A 14,849-nucleotide genomic window follows, 5' to 3' on the forward strand; every position below is an offset into this window, starting at 1 on the left:
AAGAAAGCTTCATTTTTCATATTCTTTTCTATTTAGAAAAAAAATAATAGCGTTTTTAAAATAACAATATTAATATATTTTTATTTGTTTAATGAGATACATGCATTCTTTCTTTCTTTCTTTCTTTTTTTCTTTTGAGAAGAATTTGGGTTCTTCCAATATCACTAAGATACAAGGGTTTTGATAATTTAGATTATTATTTGTCTAAATTTTATATTTAAAAACAATTAATTTTGAATATCACATTCCTGCTCAAGTTTAACTATTTTAGCAACAATTGAAATAAAACGAACAAAACACAAAGGAAAATTTAATAAAGCACCCAATAAAAAATATTAAAAAAAATTGCAATTAAATTAATTTAAAAAAAATTATATTTGTGAGTGAATTCAAATCATATGTTCATATACTAAATTATTATACCGTAAAGTGAGAACTTCTAATCCAACTTTTGTTCCTGATACCTATCGTGACTCGTGAGAACTACCAAAAACACTTTAAATCCCTTGTCATATAAATATGATGTACGTCAATTTCCTTTTGAAACGCCCATTGTCTGTCCTTTACAAAAACTAGCTACCATGAAAAGAAATCACAAAAATGATAAAGCTGCTATTGAATTTTCTCTATCATATCGAAAACATGCCAATGAAAATATTCACAACTTTTCAGGTAAATTTTTTGGCCCAAGCTTATTTTCAATACAAATTTTCAAAATCGCATTTTGATCCAAAATTTAATTTACTAGAAAAAAAAGGGTAATCATTAAATATAGGGTAAAATGCAAATTGAGCCTCTAAGTCTCTTCAAATTCTAACTCGGTCCTCTAACTTTGCTTTTATTCATTTCAGTCCTCTAATTTTGCTTTTTTTTTTTTTTTTTTTAATTTCACCCCTCTAACTTTCAAGGTTATTCAATTAAGCCTTTTCCATCAACTTTTGTTATATGTTGTGGTTAATTTTTCAATTTTATAAATTTTTCTTCAATTTTTTTAAATTAAAAAAATTCAATTAATGATTTAAAAATATTTTCCAGATTTTCTTTTCCTAAAAATTTTATAAAAAATTAATTGAAAGGCCTTAACTGAATAAATCATAAAGGTCTTATTGTCCATATCCCAAGATAACAATAACAACTAATAGAGAATATATTAGGGGTCCATTTGGATACAACTTATTTTTGCTAAAACTGAAAACATTGTAGCAAAATAATTTTTAAATGTGTGAATAATACGGTAGGACCTATTTTTAATATATTTTTTTTTCTGAATAAAGTGACAGTGGGTCTCATGAACAGTGCGTAAACNTTTTTTTTTTTTTTTTTTTTTTTTTTAATTTCAATCCTCTAACTTTCAAGGTTATTCAATTAAGCCTTTTCCATCAACTTTTGTTATATGTTGTGGTTAATTTTTCAATTTTATAAATTTTTCTTCAATTTTTTTAAATTAAAAAAATTCAATTAATGATTTAAAAATATTTTCCAGATTTTCTTTTCCTAAAAATTTTATAAAAAATTAATTGAAAGGCCTTAACTGAATAAATCATAAAGGTCTTATTGTCCATATCCCAAGATAACAATAACAACTAATAGAGAACATATTAGGGGTTCATTTGGATACAACTTATTTTTGCTAAAAATAAAAACTGAAAACATTGTAGCAAAATAATTTTTAAATGTGTGAATAATACTGTAGGACCCATTTTTAATATATTTTTTTTGAATAGAGTGACTATGGGTCTCATAAACAGTGCGTAAACAGTACCAGAACAGTGCGTGAACAGTGATATTTGTCTCATGAACAGTAAATTTTGTCTCCCTGAAACGCGTGAAAGAAAAAAAAAAAAAATGCAACGCAGGATTCAGTGAAAATGCTGAATCCAAACCCACACTAGGTAGAGGTTGTTTTATAGAAGAATCTAAAAATATTACTGAGTCTTTATACCTGGAAGGAGTGTTAAATTCACCAGTACATTATTTTGGTTTAGTATTTCCAAAAATGTAAATTATTGGCTATTGGTTCATGGTTCATACGGGCATAACTACATAAGGTCTTTTGTTTTACAAAGCAACTTTAGATGGTTTTTAACAGCCACTTCATATCATTGTATGCAGGGGTGGAGGGAGGGGGGGCCCCGGGGGGGGCAGGTGCCCCCCTGAACTTCCAAGTTTTTTCACTGCTAATAAAGTACAGAAGACACTAGACGTAGTTGTGCACAAAAAGCAAATTCTACTACCATAGGAAATCATGCGGGAGACCCACCTAATAATGATTTGAAAAAAAAAAAAAAAAATTCTACAACAAAATGAAGAATAATGCTTGTGCCACAACTCGCCCATGTGGCGAGTTGTGACCAGTAGAGAGATGATGGTGGGTCCAAGTAAGGTCACCTTTCTATTGGTCACAACTCGCCACGTGGGCGAGTTGTGGCATAAATTGTGCCACTTTATGTGGCACTAGCATAGCTCCAAAATAAAATAGGAATCACACAACGTCATCCTATTGCTATAAGGAAATAGGAAATCATGTGGGAATAATGGGACCCACCTAATAATGATTTAAAAAAAAAAATAGATCCTACAGCAAAACGAAATAGGAAATATATATTCAAGACTATTGAGTATGAACAAATCATGTAGCAGTTTCAAAATATGAAAAATCGTCGAGAGCAATTGAGTAAATTAAGTTAGGTGTGAAAAGACAAATTAAAGTTTAGATTTTATGTTAAATTCTATATGACAATTACATGAGCATATAGTTGTTTATTTATTTTGTTACTAATATTGATTATTTTTTATTTAGGTTAGCTTTTTACTTTTAATCTTGCCCCCCTTAACTTAAATTCCTGGCTCTACCAATGATTGTATGGGTTGTGCACTGTTGCAAGTGTTAGAATAAAAGCTCAATAAACCCATAGTTATAGGTTACTTGTACTGTACTTATATCTTTTGTCTAGACACTTCCCAACAAAATGGTTGTGTTGAACTTAAATTTTGTCACATTATAGACACTGTTAGGGCACTTATTATTACTGCTTCCACTCCCTCTCATGTTTTTCTGGGAGAAGCGGTAGGGGCTAGTGATTTTTTTTAAAACCAAAATTTCAAAATGATTCAAAAGAAAAAGAGAGAAAAGATAAAGTTATTTTAAAAAGGATTAACCAAAAAAAAAAAAAAANTCAAATTTGAACCAATAACAACTAACCACCTGTGATTTGTTGTAAAATTGTTGTAGACATAGCATCTCTCTTATTTAATATATATTATGAATTATAATTATAAGTATTTTTTAGTATATTTTTTTAAATTGGAAAGTAAGATCTTATGATCCTCATGTTGATTTTACAATTTGATCTGATCCCCCAATTATCTCACCAATCCCATGTAGTATCCCAATCTTGATAACCTTCATATATTATATTCATTATCATTTTAGTTTTTAAGTATTTTGTAGTAAAAAATCATTTCCGGACAAACTTAAAAGTAAAGAAAAAAAATCCTTAAAAATCACCTTTAGTGATGATTTATATATATAAATTGATGGTGATGAATTCAAACCCATTAGGAGGAAGAAACGAAAACAATATATAAAGAAAAAGAAAAATCCTAACGTAAATTTTACCTCAAGGTGCTCGTAGTTCGCCCTTTGCCCCCTTCTTCTTTATATATATAAATGATGGTTAGTGACTAATTCAAATCTGTTAGGAGGAAGAAACAAAAACAATATATAAAAAAAGAAAAAGAAAAATCCCAACGTAAATTTTACGTCAAGTTGCTCATAGTTTGCCCTTTGCCCCCTTCTTCATTATATATTTATAATTGATGGTTAGTGACTAATACAAATCCATTAGGAGGAAGAAACAAAAACAATAAAGAAAGAAAAAGAATAAAAGACAAATCCAACGTAAGTTTACCTCAGGTGCTCGTAGTTCACCTCTTTCTTCTTCTTCTACTTTGTCTTGCTGCCTGCACCCTTTGGCCTTTCTCATTGCTTTATATAAGCTATGCGCTCACCTCTACATTACCCTTTTTTCTTTTTCTTTTTTTATATATATATATATATTTTTAACTTCATGATTCTCATCCATGGGGCCAACCACTCTTCCTGCCTCTTCTTTTCTCCCTTTTTTTTTTTTTTTTTTGGTTAATCCTTTTTAAAATAACTTTATCTTTTCTCTCTTTTTCTTTTGAATCATTTTATTTGGTTTTAAAAAAATCACTAGCCCCTACCGCTTCTCCCAGAAAAACATGTGAGGGAGTGGAAGCAGTAATAATAAGTGCCCTAACAGTGTCTATAATGTGACAAAATTTAAGTTCAACACAACCATTTTGTTGGGAAGTGTCTAGACAAAAGATATAAGTGTAGTACAAGTAACCTGTAACTATGGGTTTATTGAGCTTTTATTCTAACACTTGCAACAGTGCACAACCCATAAATCATTGGTAGAGCCAGGAATTTAAGTTAAGGGGGGCAAGATTAAAAGTAAAAAAGCTAACCTAAATAAAAAATAATCAATATTAGTAACAAATAAATAACACTATATGCTCATGTAATTGTCATATAGAATTTAACATAAAATCTAAACTTTAAATTTGTCTTTTCAACCTATGACCTAACTTAATTTACTCAATTGCCTCCTCAACGATTTTTCATATTTTGAAACACTGCTGACATGATTTGTTCATACTCAATAGTCTTGAATATATTTTCTATTTCGTTTTGCTGTAGGATCTATTTTTTTTTTTAATCATTATTAGGTGGGTCCCATTATTCCCACATGATTTCCTATTTCCTTATAGCAATAGGATGACGTTGTGTGATTCCTATTTTATTTTGGAGCTATGCTAGTGCCACATAAAGTGGCACAATTTAGCCACAACTCCCCACGTGGCGAGTTGTGACCAGTAGAGAAGGTGACCTACATAGACCCATCATCATCTCTCTACTGGTCACAACTCGCCAAGTGTTTTTAATTTTTTATTATATATAATTTGGGCTAGGGTTATGGTGCTAATCTATTTATTACATTTTTTTTTTTTATCAATTTGGGTTCGAGGCCCGAAATTTTTTTTTTTTTTGAATTTTTATTTATATCAAACGATCTTTAGTATCGCTATAAGATCGGAATCCTATAAGATTCTAAAATTTAGATCGGGATCCCACACTCATTTGACCTTAGTGAAGATCCTAGTGAGATTTAGGACAATTTAGGTATGTAGGATCTTAGGATCATAAGATTCTCAGATTCAAATCGGAATACTGATAACCAATTATAACATCCTAAACTAGATAAATTCCTTGTTACTTTTTTGCTTCTTAGTAAAAAATAGTTGACACATCATTATATGACGTGTATAGTAAAATTAATAAGTAATATATTTAACATCTATCATATATTTAATGAGTAATACTATAAACATAAACTATTTTACAAGATTTTTACAAACTGCTGATGTGTCTTTAACATTTTCTAAATAATTTTTTTATGGAATTCTAAATAATTATTAGTAAGCATAAATGTGATATTAGTAGTGGATCTATATTAGAACTAATAAGAATTTGCCACATTAATAATTTGTAAAAATGTTATAAAATAGTTTATGTGTGTAGCATTACTCATATTTAATATTCATGTTATGACATTTTGAGGGTGTAATAAATTTTTCTCCAAAAAAGAAAAAGAAAAAAAGAGGGTGTAATAAATTTTCATTATAGGTATATTGGAATATGATTTTCCTTAATTAGCATTACTCATGTACTTAGAACGCATTTTTATAAAACTATTTTAGACATCTAAAAGATGAAACCAATGAAGGAAAAAATTCCTATTTTTCATAAGAATATTTTACACATTTAAAACATGACACCACTGAATGATAAAATTCCTTTCTAAGTGGTATAGACTACTTAGATGTATAAATGTTATTCGATTCTAAATTGAAAATATTTAATTGCAGTCATATCCGAGCTTTCCAGTTGAACTTTTATTTTCCTTCTTGGAAATAAATTTTAAATCATCATGCAAGATATTCACCAAGAAGCCAACATGATATTTACAAAAGAAGCTGAAAGAGAATGACACTTCCACTAAAAAAACACTCATTTTTAAATAAAATAAAAAACATAAAAACACAAAAACAAGGAAAACTTCCTTCCTAGGTTTCTTTTAGGATCATTCCACACTTATGACCAAGTCTTTTTTTTTTTTTTCCTTTTATTGGTTTTTTTGTTTTTGTTTTTTGATAATTCAATAATAACAACAATTGAACAGGGGATTTTAAGTAGAGAAAGTGTCTTTCTCTCTCAAAATAATAAGAAAGTCAACTATGTCATGATATAGATGAAGAATAAAGAGTTAAAATATATGCTAACCTAAAGCTAGCTTGGCAAGGAGCATAATCTAAATCTAATAGAAATAATATTCCAAAGCAGTCAAAACCACGTAGGAACAAGAATCTAAAACATACCGACAGTTTTAATTAGGTGATTTGCTGGAGATCTATGAAACTAATTAGGATGAGGCGGTAATATTGGCTTTGTTGCATGCAGCACTACTTATTCAAGCCACTCATCAACAAGTTCAAATCAAGAAAAACCCTATATATCAGCCTTCTCTAAAATGGATGAGTGGATGAAGCAGGTTGCTGAAAGTGGAGATGTTAATGCCGTTTACCTATTAATTGAAAAGGATGTAAAACTTTTGGAGCACATTGATCAGCTACCATTTGTTCAAACTCCTTTACACATAGCTGCATCTGCTGGGAACATCCAATTTGCCATGGAGATGATCGGTTTAAAGCTCTCATTTGCTCAAAAACTAAATCAAAATGGGTTTAGCCCTATTCACATCGCACTACAAAATGGGCATATCGAGTTGGTGCATCACCTTCTACAATAGGATAGAGAACTTGTTCATGTCAAAGGAAGGGAGTGGCTCACTCCTTTGCATTACATTACGTAGTAGAAAGTGAGCACCTTGATCTATTGGAAGAATTTCTATCATTTTGTCCTGATTCTATTATAGATGTGACAAGGCGAAATGAAATGGTTTTGCATATTGCCCTCAAATATAACAGGCTTGGGGCTTTTAAATTCTTCGTGAAACAGCTTGGATTAAATGTGTATAAAAATGCTGAATTACATCAAAGATTTGTACTGAACAAGAAGGACAATGAAGGCAATACTGTGTTGCACATTGCAGTATCAAAAAATCAAACTGAAGTAAGCTCTCTCCATTAACATCTACTAAGTATTAACAAAATATGAATAAAAGAATTTTAAAAAAATAAAATAAAATAACCAACCATGAATAGTCTAGATGCCCATTTTATTTTTTGAAGCAAAACTTATTTTTTGGGTCAAGTAGATTTCTTTCTTCTTCTTTCTTTCTTTTTAAAAAAAAAAATTAAAATACTTTATAACTCAATGTACACTTTTAAAATGTTTAAAATATTAGGGAGTGATGGCATTCCTTGGTCTATGTGCGTAATATATACTAGCCTCATCACACGAACTCCGCACATGCGATGAAGCTCTTTTATTTATTTATTTTGAGTTTAATGTAATTTTTCAATTTGAATTTGTTTATTGTTAGTGAGATTACACATGAAGGGATTTTTAAGAAACTATAATTTAGGATTTTGAAAATGAGTAAATTGCTGGGTTTAGTGTGTATTAATTTTTAGGGAAAAAAATGTATCAAACATGTATAGAAATATTTAAATAGAGAGTGTGTGCTAATTTTTAAGAAAAAAGTTTCTAAGGTAGTTTTTTGTTTTTGAATTTTGTTTAATTATAATTGTAACCCTATTTTTTATTTTTTAAGAATAATGATTATCTAATTAGATTATGGATATTTTTGATATTTTATAAAACTATAACTAACTTTTTGAATCTTCTTAATATATATAAATAAAAAAAAGTTATCTAGTCTTGTAATGATTCAGTGGCTTTGCAATTGCATAGTAATACATTATGATTTTTCTTCTTAATTATAATTTTAATTAAAAAAACATATATAATAATAATAATAATAATAAAGGAAACTTATGCATTTGGATTAAGAATAGAGCAAGGACAAGACTTAACTGATTTACATTACGCAGGCTGTGAGACAATTACTCGCTTGGGGTTACAAATTTGTCTATGTAAACCAAAAGAATTTAGAGGGTAAAACAGCATGGGACATCTTGCAAGGACAGACACAAGTAGACAACTCAGAGATGAGGGTTATGCTACGCGATGCTAAAGCTAAACCCGCTTCATCTCTTTCTACATTTAATAGCCATCCAAATAACCAAAGGCCGCCATACTTCTCAAGGCATTTTGTGTGGGCGCTTACGAGTATTAATCGTGAAATGAGGAATTTAACAGAGGAAAGGCGGAATATTCTTCTGATGGTTGCAGTACTGCTTGCAACACTCAGCTTTCAAGTGGTACTCACCCCTCCTGGTGGACTTTGGCAAGATAATGGTCAGTGCATCAACCTCACTGAAGTACCAGGGAGTAGTCATCATAATGGAAGCAATCATCTGACTCCCTTCAATATAACAACAGTAGGGAGTAGTAATCATCCTGTAATCATGCATCCGACTCGGTCCAATACCACACTAGCGTGTTGTAGCCCTTTAGGGTTTCCTCCGTGGATGTAGGCCGTTAGGCTGAACCACGTAACCCTCGTGTGTTATTGTGTTTTATACTTTATGCTTTCGCTTCCGCATCCATACTAGCATATTCAACATGGTATATCAATGCTGATATTTAATACGTGTGAACACAAAGCAGGGACAGCCGTTGCTTTGAAAGATCCCTTTTTTTGGCTGTTCCTCGGTTGTAGTTCTTTGACTTTTATTTTCTCAAACGCATTAATGGTTCTCCTCGCTCTAAATGGGAAAATGAAGTGTCTGTTCTTCGGACTCCATGTCACCCTCTCCGTTAGCTATTATTATTCAGTCGGGGTCATGATGGATAATATTCTTTTTGGGATTCTAGCGGCGATTGATTCGGCCGTGTTTTTACTTATACCAGTGATTTTTTTCCTGGAAGCAATGATCAGACACAAAGCAGGGACAGCCATTGCTTTGGAAGGAACCCCTTTTTCTGAAATTCTTGATTTACAGTAATTGCACATTTGTGTTCTCACAGTAATTGTTCTCCTCATTCCAGATGGGTACATAAATTTCTTCATAATCAATGCCTACTTCCTCTGGTTTTGTTATTTTTCTTCACTCCCAACCATAACTCAGGCTCCAGATTGCTATTTGTCTTTCTTTCAGCTTTTATTTTTGCAATCTTACCAGCAAATTTGCCACTTTGGAAAGAGTCAGGCTAAGTGGGTTGTGGATTCAATCATGGGAGAAGAATTGATGGAAAAAACAAAAGGAGCCGACCTTGGAGCAGTATGCTTATGTAATGTATGTCAATTTTTATTTCTGTTTCTTTGATAATAAAATTTAGTCTATGTTTCTATGGGCATAGTTGAATTACTTAATGTATATTGCAATAAAGCAGTGTGATTGCATAGCACTACTTAATTTTTGTATTTATAACCAAATTTCTCACATACCTTATATGTTAAGAGTGTTTGGTTCTGAAAGCTCCGGATATTATTGGGTGCTTAAATTTTAAAAAGATCATGTTTTGGAAGCATACTATCGTGACGAAGAAACAGTGGACAAACTCATTTTAGCTGAACAGTTAGCAATAGCAAATAGTGCTTCCAAGTCTTATATGAATAGCTGGAAAAACAAATAAAGCTCTTTTTTTTATTCTTCAACATTTTTTTTTTTTTTGTACTTTTGGAACTATGGTATCAAAAAACAAAAAATATTGTGCCATGGTAAGAAGATCCTAGTGAAAACGTAAAATCATATCATTATGCCACCCACTATCTACAAGGGAATAAAAATGAAAATCCATTGTGGTCAATCTAAGCAATGGAAACATAAAAATCCATTCAGCTGAATATCATGTCCCTTGTTATGTATAAATATTTGTACTTGCTCGAACAGTGGAAGAATATAAATTAGGTCTGGAGTCCTTGTTTTGCTGCAGAAAATTGCAGCTTCTTTCTCTACTGAAAAGGGTTGTTTGTTGCAACCTTTAAGCTATCTTTGTGCTTCTTATCTGCTGAAATATACAGCCTAACATTAGTTTTTTCCCTTTTCATATGAAACTACCTGTCAGGCATCATTATAATGTCTTTGTCTCCAAGTACTTCAACTAGAAAATTGTAGGCTTTAAGAAATTGGAGGATTGTATAAGTAGAAACTGAGAATAAGTACATTGCTTAATGAACCATACTGTATAGAGGAGCCTATATATAGAGAGGTCAATCATCTCAAAAGTAATAGTAGTACAATACAACTACATAGGTGGCACAGTGCAGTACAATAGTATAAGCGAGTACCAAGGAATTTAAAGCAATACAGTAGGCCCTAGAGTGAGCTTGGGACTGATACTTCTCAATGTCAAGGTGGAAGATGAGAGACCAACTTCAATTTGGATACAAGGTCATGGAAACGACGAGGGTGTGAGTTTGTGAAAATGTCTATAGGGTGATCATGAGATGTAACAGAGTAGAGTTGGAGGGAGCCCTGGAGGAGATGATGATGAAGATCACAATCAATATCGTTATGCTTGGTCCATTAGTGGATGGCATTGTTACGGGCAATCTAAATAGAACTTTTATTGTCATAGTATATATAGAAGTATTAGAAGCAAGAGGGACCCCAAATCCTGTGAAAGCCAACATAACCAAAGGAGCTCCCAGCTAGTCTCAACTAGAGCACAATATTCAGCCTCAGCAAACGTTGGATGACTGAAAAACAGGTTTAGATGTTGAACTATAGAGGAAAGGACATGGGGGTGTAGAAATCTCAAGAATGCCTTCTAGCATATGAATGACTTCCCTCGTGGAAGGCCTTGATGATGGCACATCCAGGATGCACCAAATTGCCACCATCAATAATTTCTTCACCCACTTCAGATCACGAAGAGCCTTCTCATCATTCTCCACCAATCTTTCCACTTCACTTTACAGTAACATTCATAAGCCCATTGCATTAGAATTTCTGCACTCTCCATCTCAATTTCCACACATCCCCTGCAGCAAGTGATCTCCATCTCAACATGTCTCCAAAACTATAAACATCCACCTTTATTGTGATGGGTGTGTTCCTGAACCACTCTAGTGCAACATAGCCTTTAGTTCCCTTGATGCTAGTGAGAGTTCAGGATTGGTGGTTCATCAAAAGTTTTGCTAGTCCAAAGTCAGAAATTTTGGCTGTAAAACAATCATCCAAGAGTATGTTTTGAGGCTTTATGTCAAAATGAATGATTTGCATGCTACATTCTTCATGTAAGTACATTAGTCCCCTAGCAACTCCTAATGCAATCTGCACTCTTTGTTGTTGGGGAAAAATTCTAATCTCCTTTATATCTATGTGAATTAAAATATAAATACTACCTAGCAATAACAATATTATGGAAACAAAAAAAAATTCCAGCAAGCACCACATAAACACAACCACGCAAGAACACTAAATCTTACGTGAAAACCCCTCTAGTGTAGAGGAAAAAACCACGGAACAACTCCGAAAAATATCCACTATGAAATAGAGATTACAACTATCAAGTTTAGTATAAACTTGAGTCCACAATAAATGAGATATACAACAAATAAATCTCAATGAGTAAATACAATCTCACCACAAAGCTAGTAGCAAAATCTTCCTCTGAATACTCCAACTCTCCATGGTTGTAGCACTCAAAACTCCATGAGAACTCCACAAATTTATCTTTCTTGTGTGTAACTTGAGCAAAGAAAAAAATCTCTTTTTTCTTTTTCACTCTCTCACACTCTCACTGTGTTTCTCTCTATCTCTTCACACAAACTGCACCTCAAATGGCTAAAGCTCTCTCCTTTTGTGTTTCTTGCTCACTCTGGAACTCACACCAAAATGCCCGAATGGCTCTCTGTTTTGCTTTAGCTTTTTTTTCACACTCAAGGCTGAATGGCCTTTGCTTCTTTCTTTTCTTTTTCTTTAGCGTGTCCAACACGCTTTGGATCACTTCTCATTAAGAGAAGTCAGACCTCCTAAGCTTTGGTCATTTCTCAATAAATGAAAAGCTAGCCAAGAAGACTTTTTGGAACAAGCTCATAAATGAGCTTTGGCAAATATGTGTGATGGAATCTGAGGGTGTCACGTGCACCCAACATTTGTTACCAACATGGCCTTACTACTCCAAAGAGGAAACTTGACAATGAGCCATTGAACATAAACTCCTACACTAAAAGTCAATCATAATCACTTCGGTTTTAAATTCGATGCTAACACCTTTTTATAAACAGTGCCAAAATAACCCTTACCCAATTCTTTTTGAACCCACCAGTAGCTTCTTCAAGATCCTTATATGTAAATGAACATAGATTCCTATCAAGATCTTATGTAGGAAAAATTTTGGAAAAAATTGATAGTTTTCCTTGCCACAAGTAGAATACAACTAGAGAAATTGCAGTTACAGAAAAGAAGTTAAAAAATATAGAAGTACCTAAGAGGATTGCAAGGATCAACATTGCTTGACTCTGCTTTCCATGGCCTGGATTTTGTGAAGAACTATTCAATTTCAATTTCTTGAACAATACTTTTCTTTCAACTTCATTGCTGTTGAGCCAACTTGGCAAGTAACTTTCTTCAGACATGATCGAGAATAGGTTGCTCCCAGAAGTCTAAAGATTAAAATGAGGTGCACGGTGTCGTTTCATTAAGTGCTTAATAAATGAAACGGTGCCATTCTTATAATTAGCTTAGCTTGTTAACACACTTATCAATACGATGTCGTTCTGATGAAGCCATCACTTGTGATTAAGTGGTTGTTACAAGCGCGGGAAATTCTGTTTTAGTTTGTTAGGTTGTACTTTCCAGCTGTAATTAGTTTCAATTAGGGATGGCCATGGGTAGGGTATGGATCGGGTATACCCATACCCTACCCGAAATGTTTGCCCATGGATACCCAGATACCAATACCCATTATTATCCATATCCAATTCTTACCCGGATTTATTATCCATGGATATCCATACCCTACCCGAAACCCTTTTAATTTTTTCTTTTTAAAATCCAAAAACATTTTAACTTAAAAATTGAAACACATGCCCACAAGACTTTTTTATTTTTTATTTTCATCTCTTTTTTCTTTCATTTTCTCAGCAAACAAACAGCCCTTTGATTTCATTTTCTTTTTTTTTTTCTTGGAAAAAATAACAAATTTTTTTTTTCTAGGCAAACAATCAGTGTGCTCTATTTTTGATTTATACCCAAAGTTTTTAGTGCATCATCTAACACACGAAGTATAGTAAAAAAATAAGCTTAAAAACAAAATTAATTACTCCAGGTTTGAAAGCCCCAAATGAGTTTCAAATTGACATAACAATCAAATGCACATTGAGAAAGCAAAAGAGTGTTTCTTTATATGACAATCGGCAAGGTTTTGGAGAAACCCATTCATGAAATTAAACTCATAAAAAGAAATGGACATCAAGGTCGTAGAAAAGCCCCAAGACTCCAAAATTTCTCTTTTCCTTCAAGTTTTTCTCAGCAACCAAACACAAAGAAAGAGATATAGAGGGACCAGAATGTATGGAAACCACAAACAGTGAGATCGGCGATGTGGGTCCACAAACGGTTTTGTCAGCGTCTCCAAAGTCTAGATCAGTGAGGGCAGGTCTACTCCGGTGATGCATGGTTCAATCTCCTCTGGGTTGAGAGAGTTTATCCAGAGATGGAGAAGACCACCGTAGTGGTGGTGCTGGTGATCGGAGTGATGAGTTCAAGGTACTGGGCCATGGAGGCTCGGGTGAGAGAAAGAGAGAGGGTGACGGTGAGGATGGAGGCTGAAGAGAGAGAGAGAGAGAGAGAGAGAGAGAGAGTTAGGGTTTTTATTTTTATTTTTTATATGGGTCGAGTATGGATAATATCCATACCCTACCCAATTAAGTTCTACCCATAAAGAGCTGGGTATTATCCAAAACATTTGGATCGGGTAGGGTAGGATATCCATTACCCAATGGATATGGCCATCCCTAGTTTCAGTTACCATATTTCTCTGTAATTAGTTTGTTAATTTCTTTGTAATAAATGCCTAGCTACTTTTCCTCTGGTTTTGTTATTTTTGTTCACCCCTGAACATAATCCTAGGCACAGATTAGTCGAGTATTTCAGTTTTTCATTATGCTTTGAAAAGAGTCTGGAATATGCTTAAACTTTTAAGATTGCAAGATTAATTTCTATGTGGTTTGCAGATTCAATCATGGGAGAAGAATTGATGGGAAACAAAATATTAGCCGACCTATGTGTCTCAATTTTTACTCTCTTTTTTCTTTGATAATAAAATTTAGTCCATGTTTCTAAGAGCATAGTTGAAGTACGCAATGTCATCTATGAATATCAAAATATAATGTATATTGCAATAAAACAGTGTGATTGCATAGCATTACTTAATTTTTGAATTTATAATTAAATTTCTCACATATCTTGTGTTAGAACCATATCTCTTCTCCATTGTACATCTGTAAATTCTATGTGCTTGTCAACGTAAAATAAATATTCGGTGTTAACAATATAGACAACATTTAATTTATTGGTAAAATATATTTTTAAAATATTATTGTATTCAAAATTTATAAGGTGGTGTAACATTAAGAGTTAACAAGAGTAGCATGCTAAAAATTGGAAGACAGTTATATCTTGCACAAACCATATCAATTTGATTGGTTCACAAGAGCAACTTGCCAACACTTTTTGGTCATGGAGGGTGGAGGCAAATGATGTAATTTAGTTGGGCTTTTCAA

At 32.6% G+C, this 14,849-nt stretch overlaps 1 protein-coding gene and 1 long non-coding RNA gene across 2 annotated transcripts; both read left to right on the forward strand.

Moving 5' to 3' along the window:
* Positions 1-6,617: 6,617 nt before the first annotated feature.
* On the forward strand, positions 6,618-8,649 carry LOC136065369 (ankyrin repeat-containing protein BDA1-like). Its single transcript, XM_065768473.1, has 3 exons — positions 6,618-6,789; positions 7,023-7,219; positions 8,104-8,649. The coding sequence occupies exons 1-3, from the start codon at positions 6,618-6,620 to the stop codon at positions 8,647-8,649; spliced, it is 915 nt and encodes a 304-aa protein (XP_065624545.1).
* Positions 8,650-8,771: 122 nt separating this feature from the next.
* On the forward strand, positions 8,772-9,521 carry LOC136065373 (uncharacterized). The gene is made up of 2 exons (XR_010627005.1): positions 8,772-9,167; positions 9,274-9,521. It is a non-coding gene; the product is annotated as an uncharacterized LOC136065373 (long non-coding RNA).
* The last annotated feature ends 5,328 nt before the right edge of the window (positions 9,522-14,849 follow it).

The sequence above is a fragment of the Quercus suber genome, unplaced genomic scaffold (assembly GCF_002906115.3).
Source record: "Quercus suber isolate HL8 unplaced genomic scaffold, Cork oak 2.0 scaffold_946, whole genome shotgun sequence".
Classification (NCBI taxonomy): domain Eukaryota; kingdom Viridiplantae; phylum Streptophyta; class Magnoliopsida; order Fagales; family Fagaceae; genus Quercus; species Quercus suber.

Bases quoted from the DNA above. Each gene is read 5' to 3' on its own strand.
- LOC136065369 (XM_065768473.1), top strand. From the start codon at position 6,618: ATGGATGAGTGGATGAAGCAGGTTGCTGAAAGTGGAGATGTTAATGCC. The intron at 6,790-7,022 runs GTTTAAAGCTCT...ATTCTATTATAG, and splicing joins ATTTGCCATGGAGATGATCG to ATGTGACAAGGCGAAATGAA. The intron at 7,220-8,103 runs GTAAGCTCTCTC...TACATTACGCAG, and splicing joins TATCAAAAAATCAAACTGAA to GCTGTGAGACAATTACTCGC.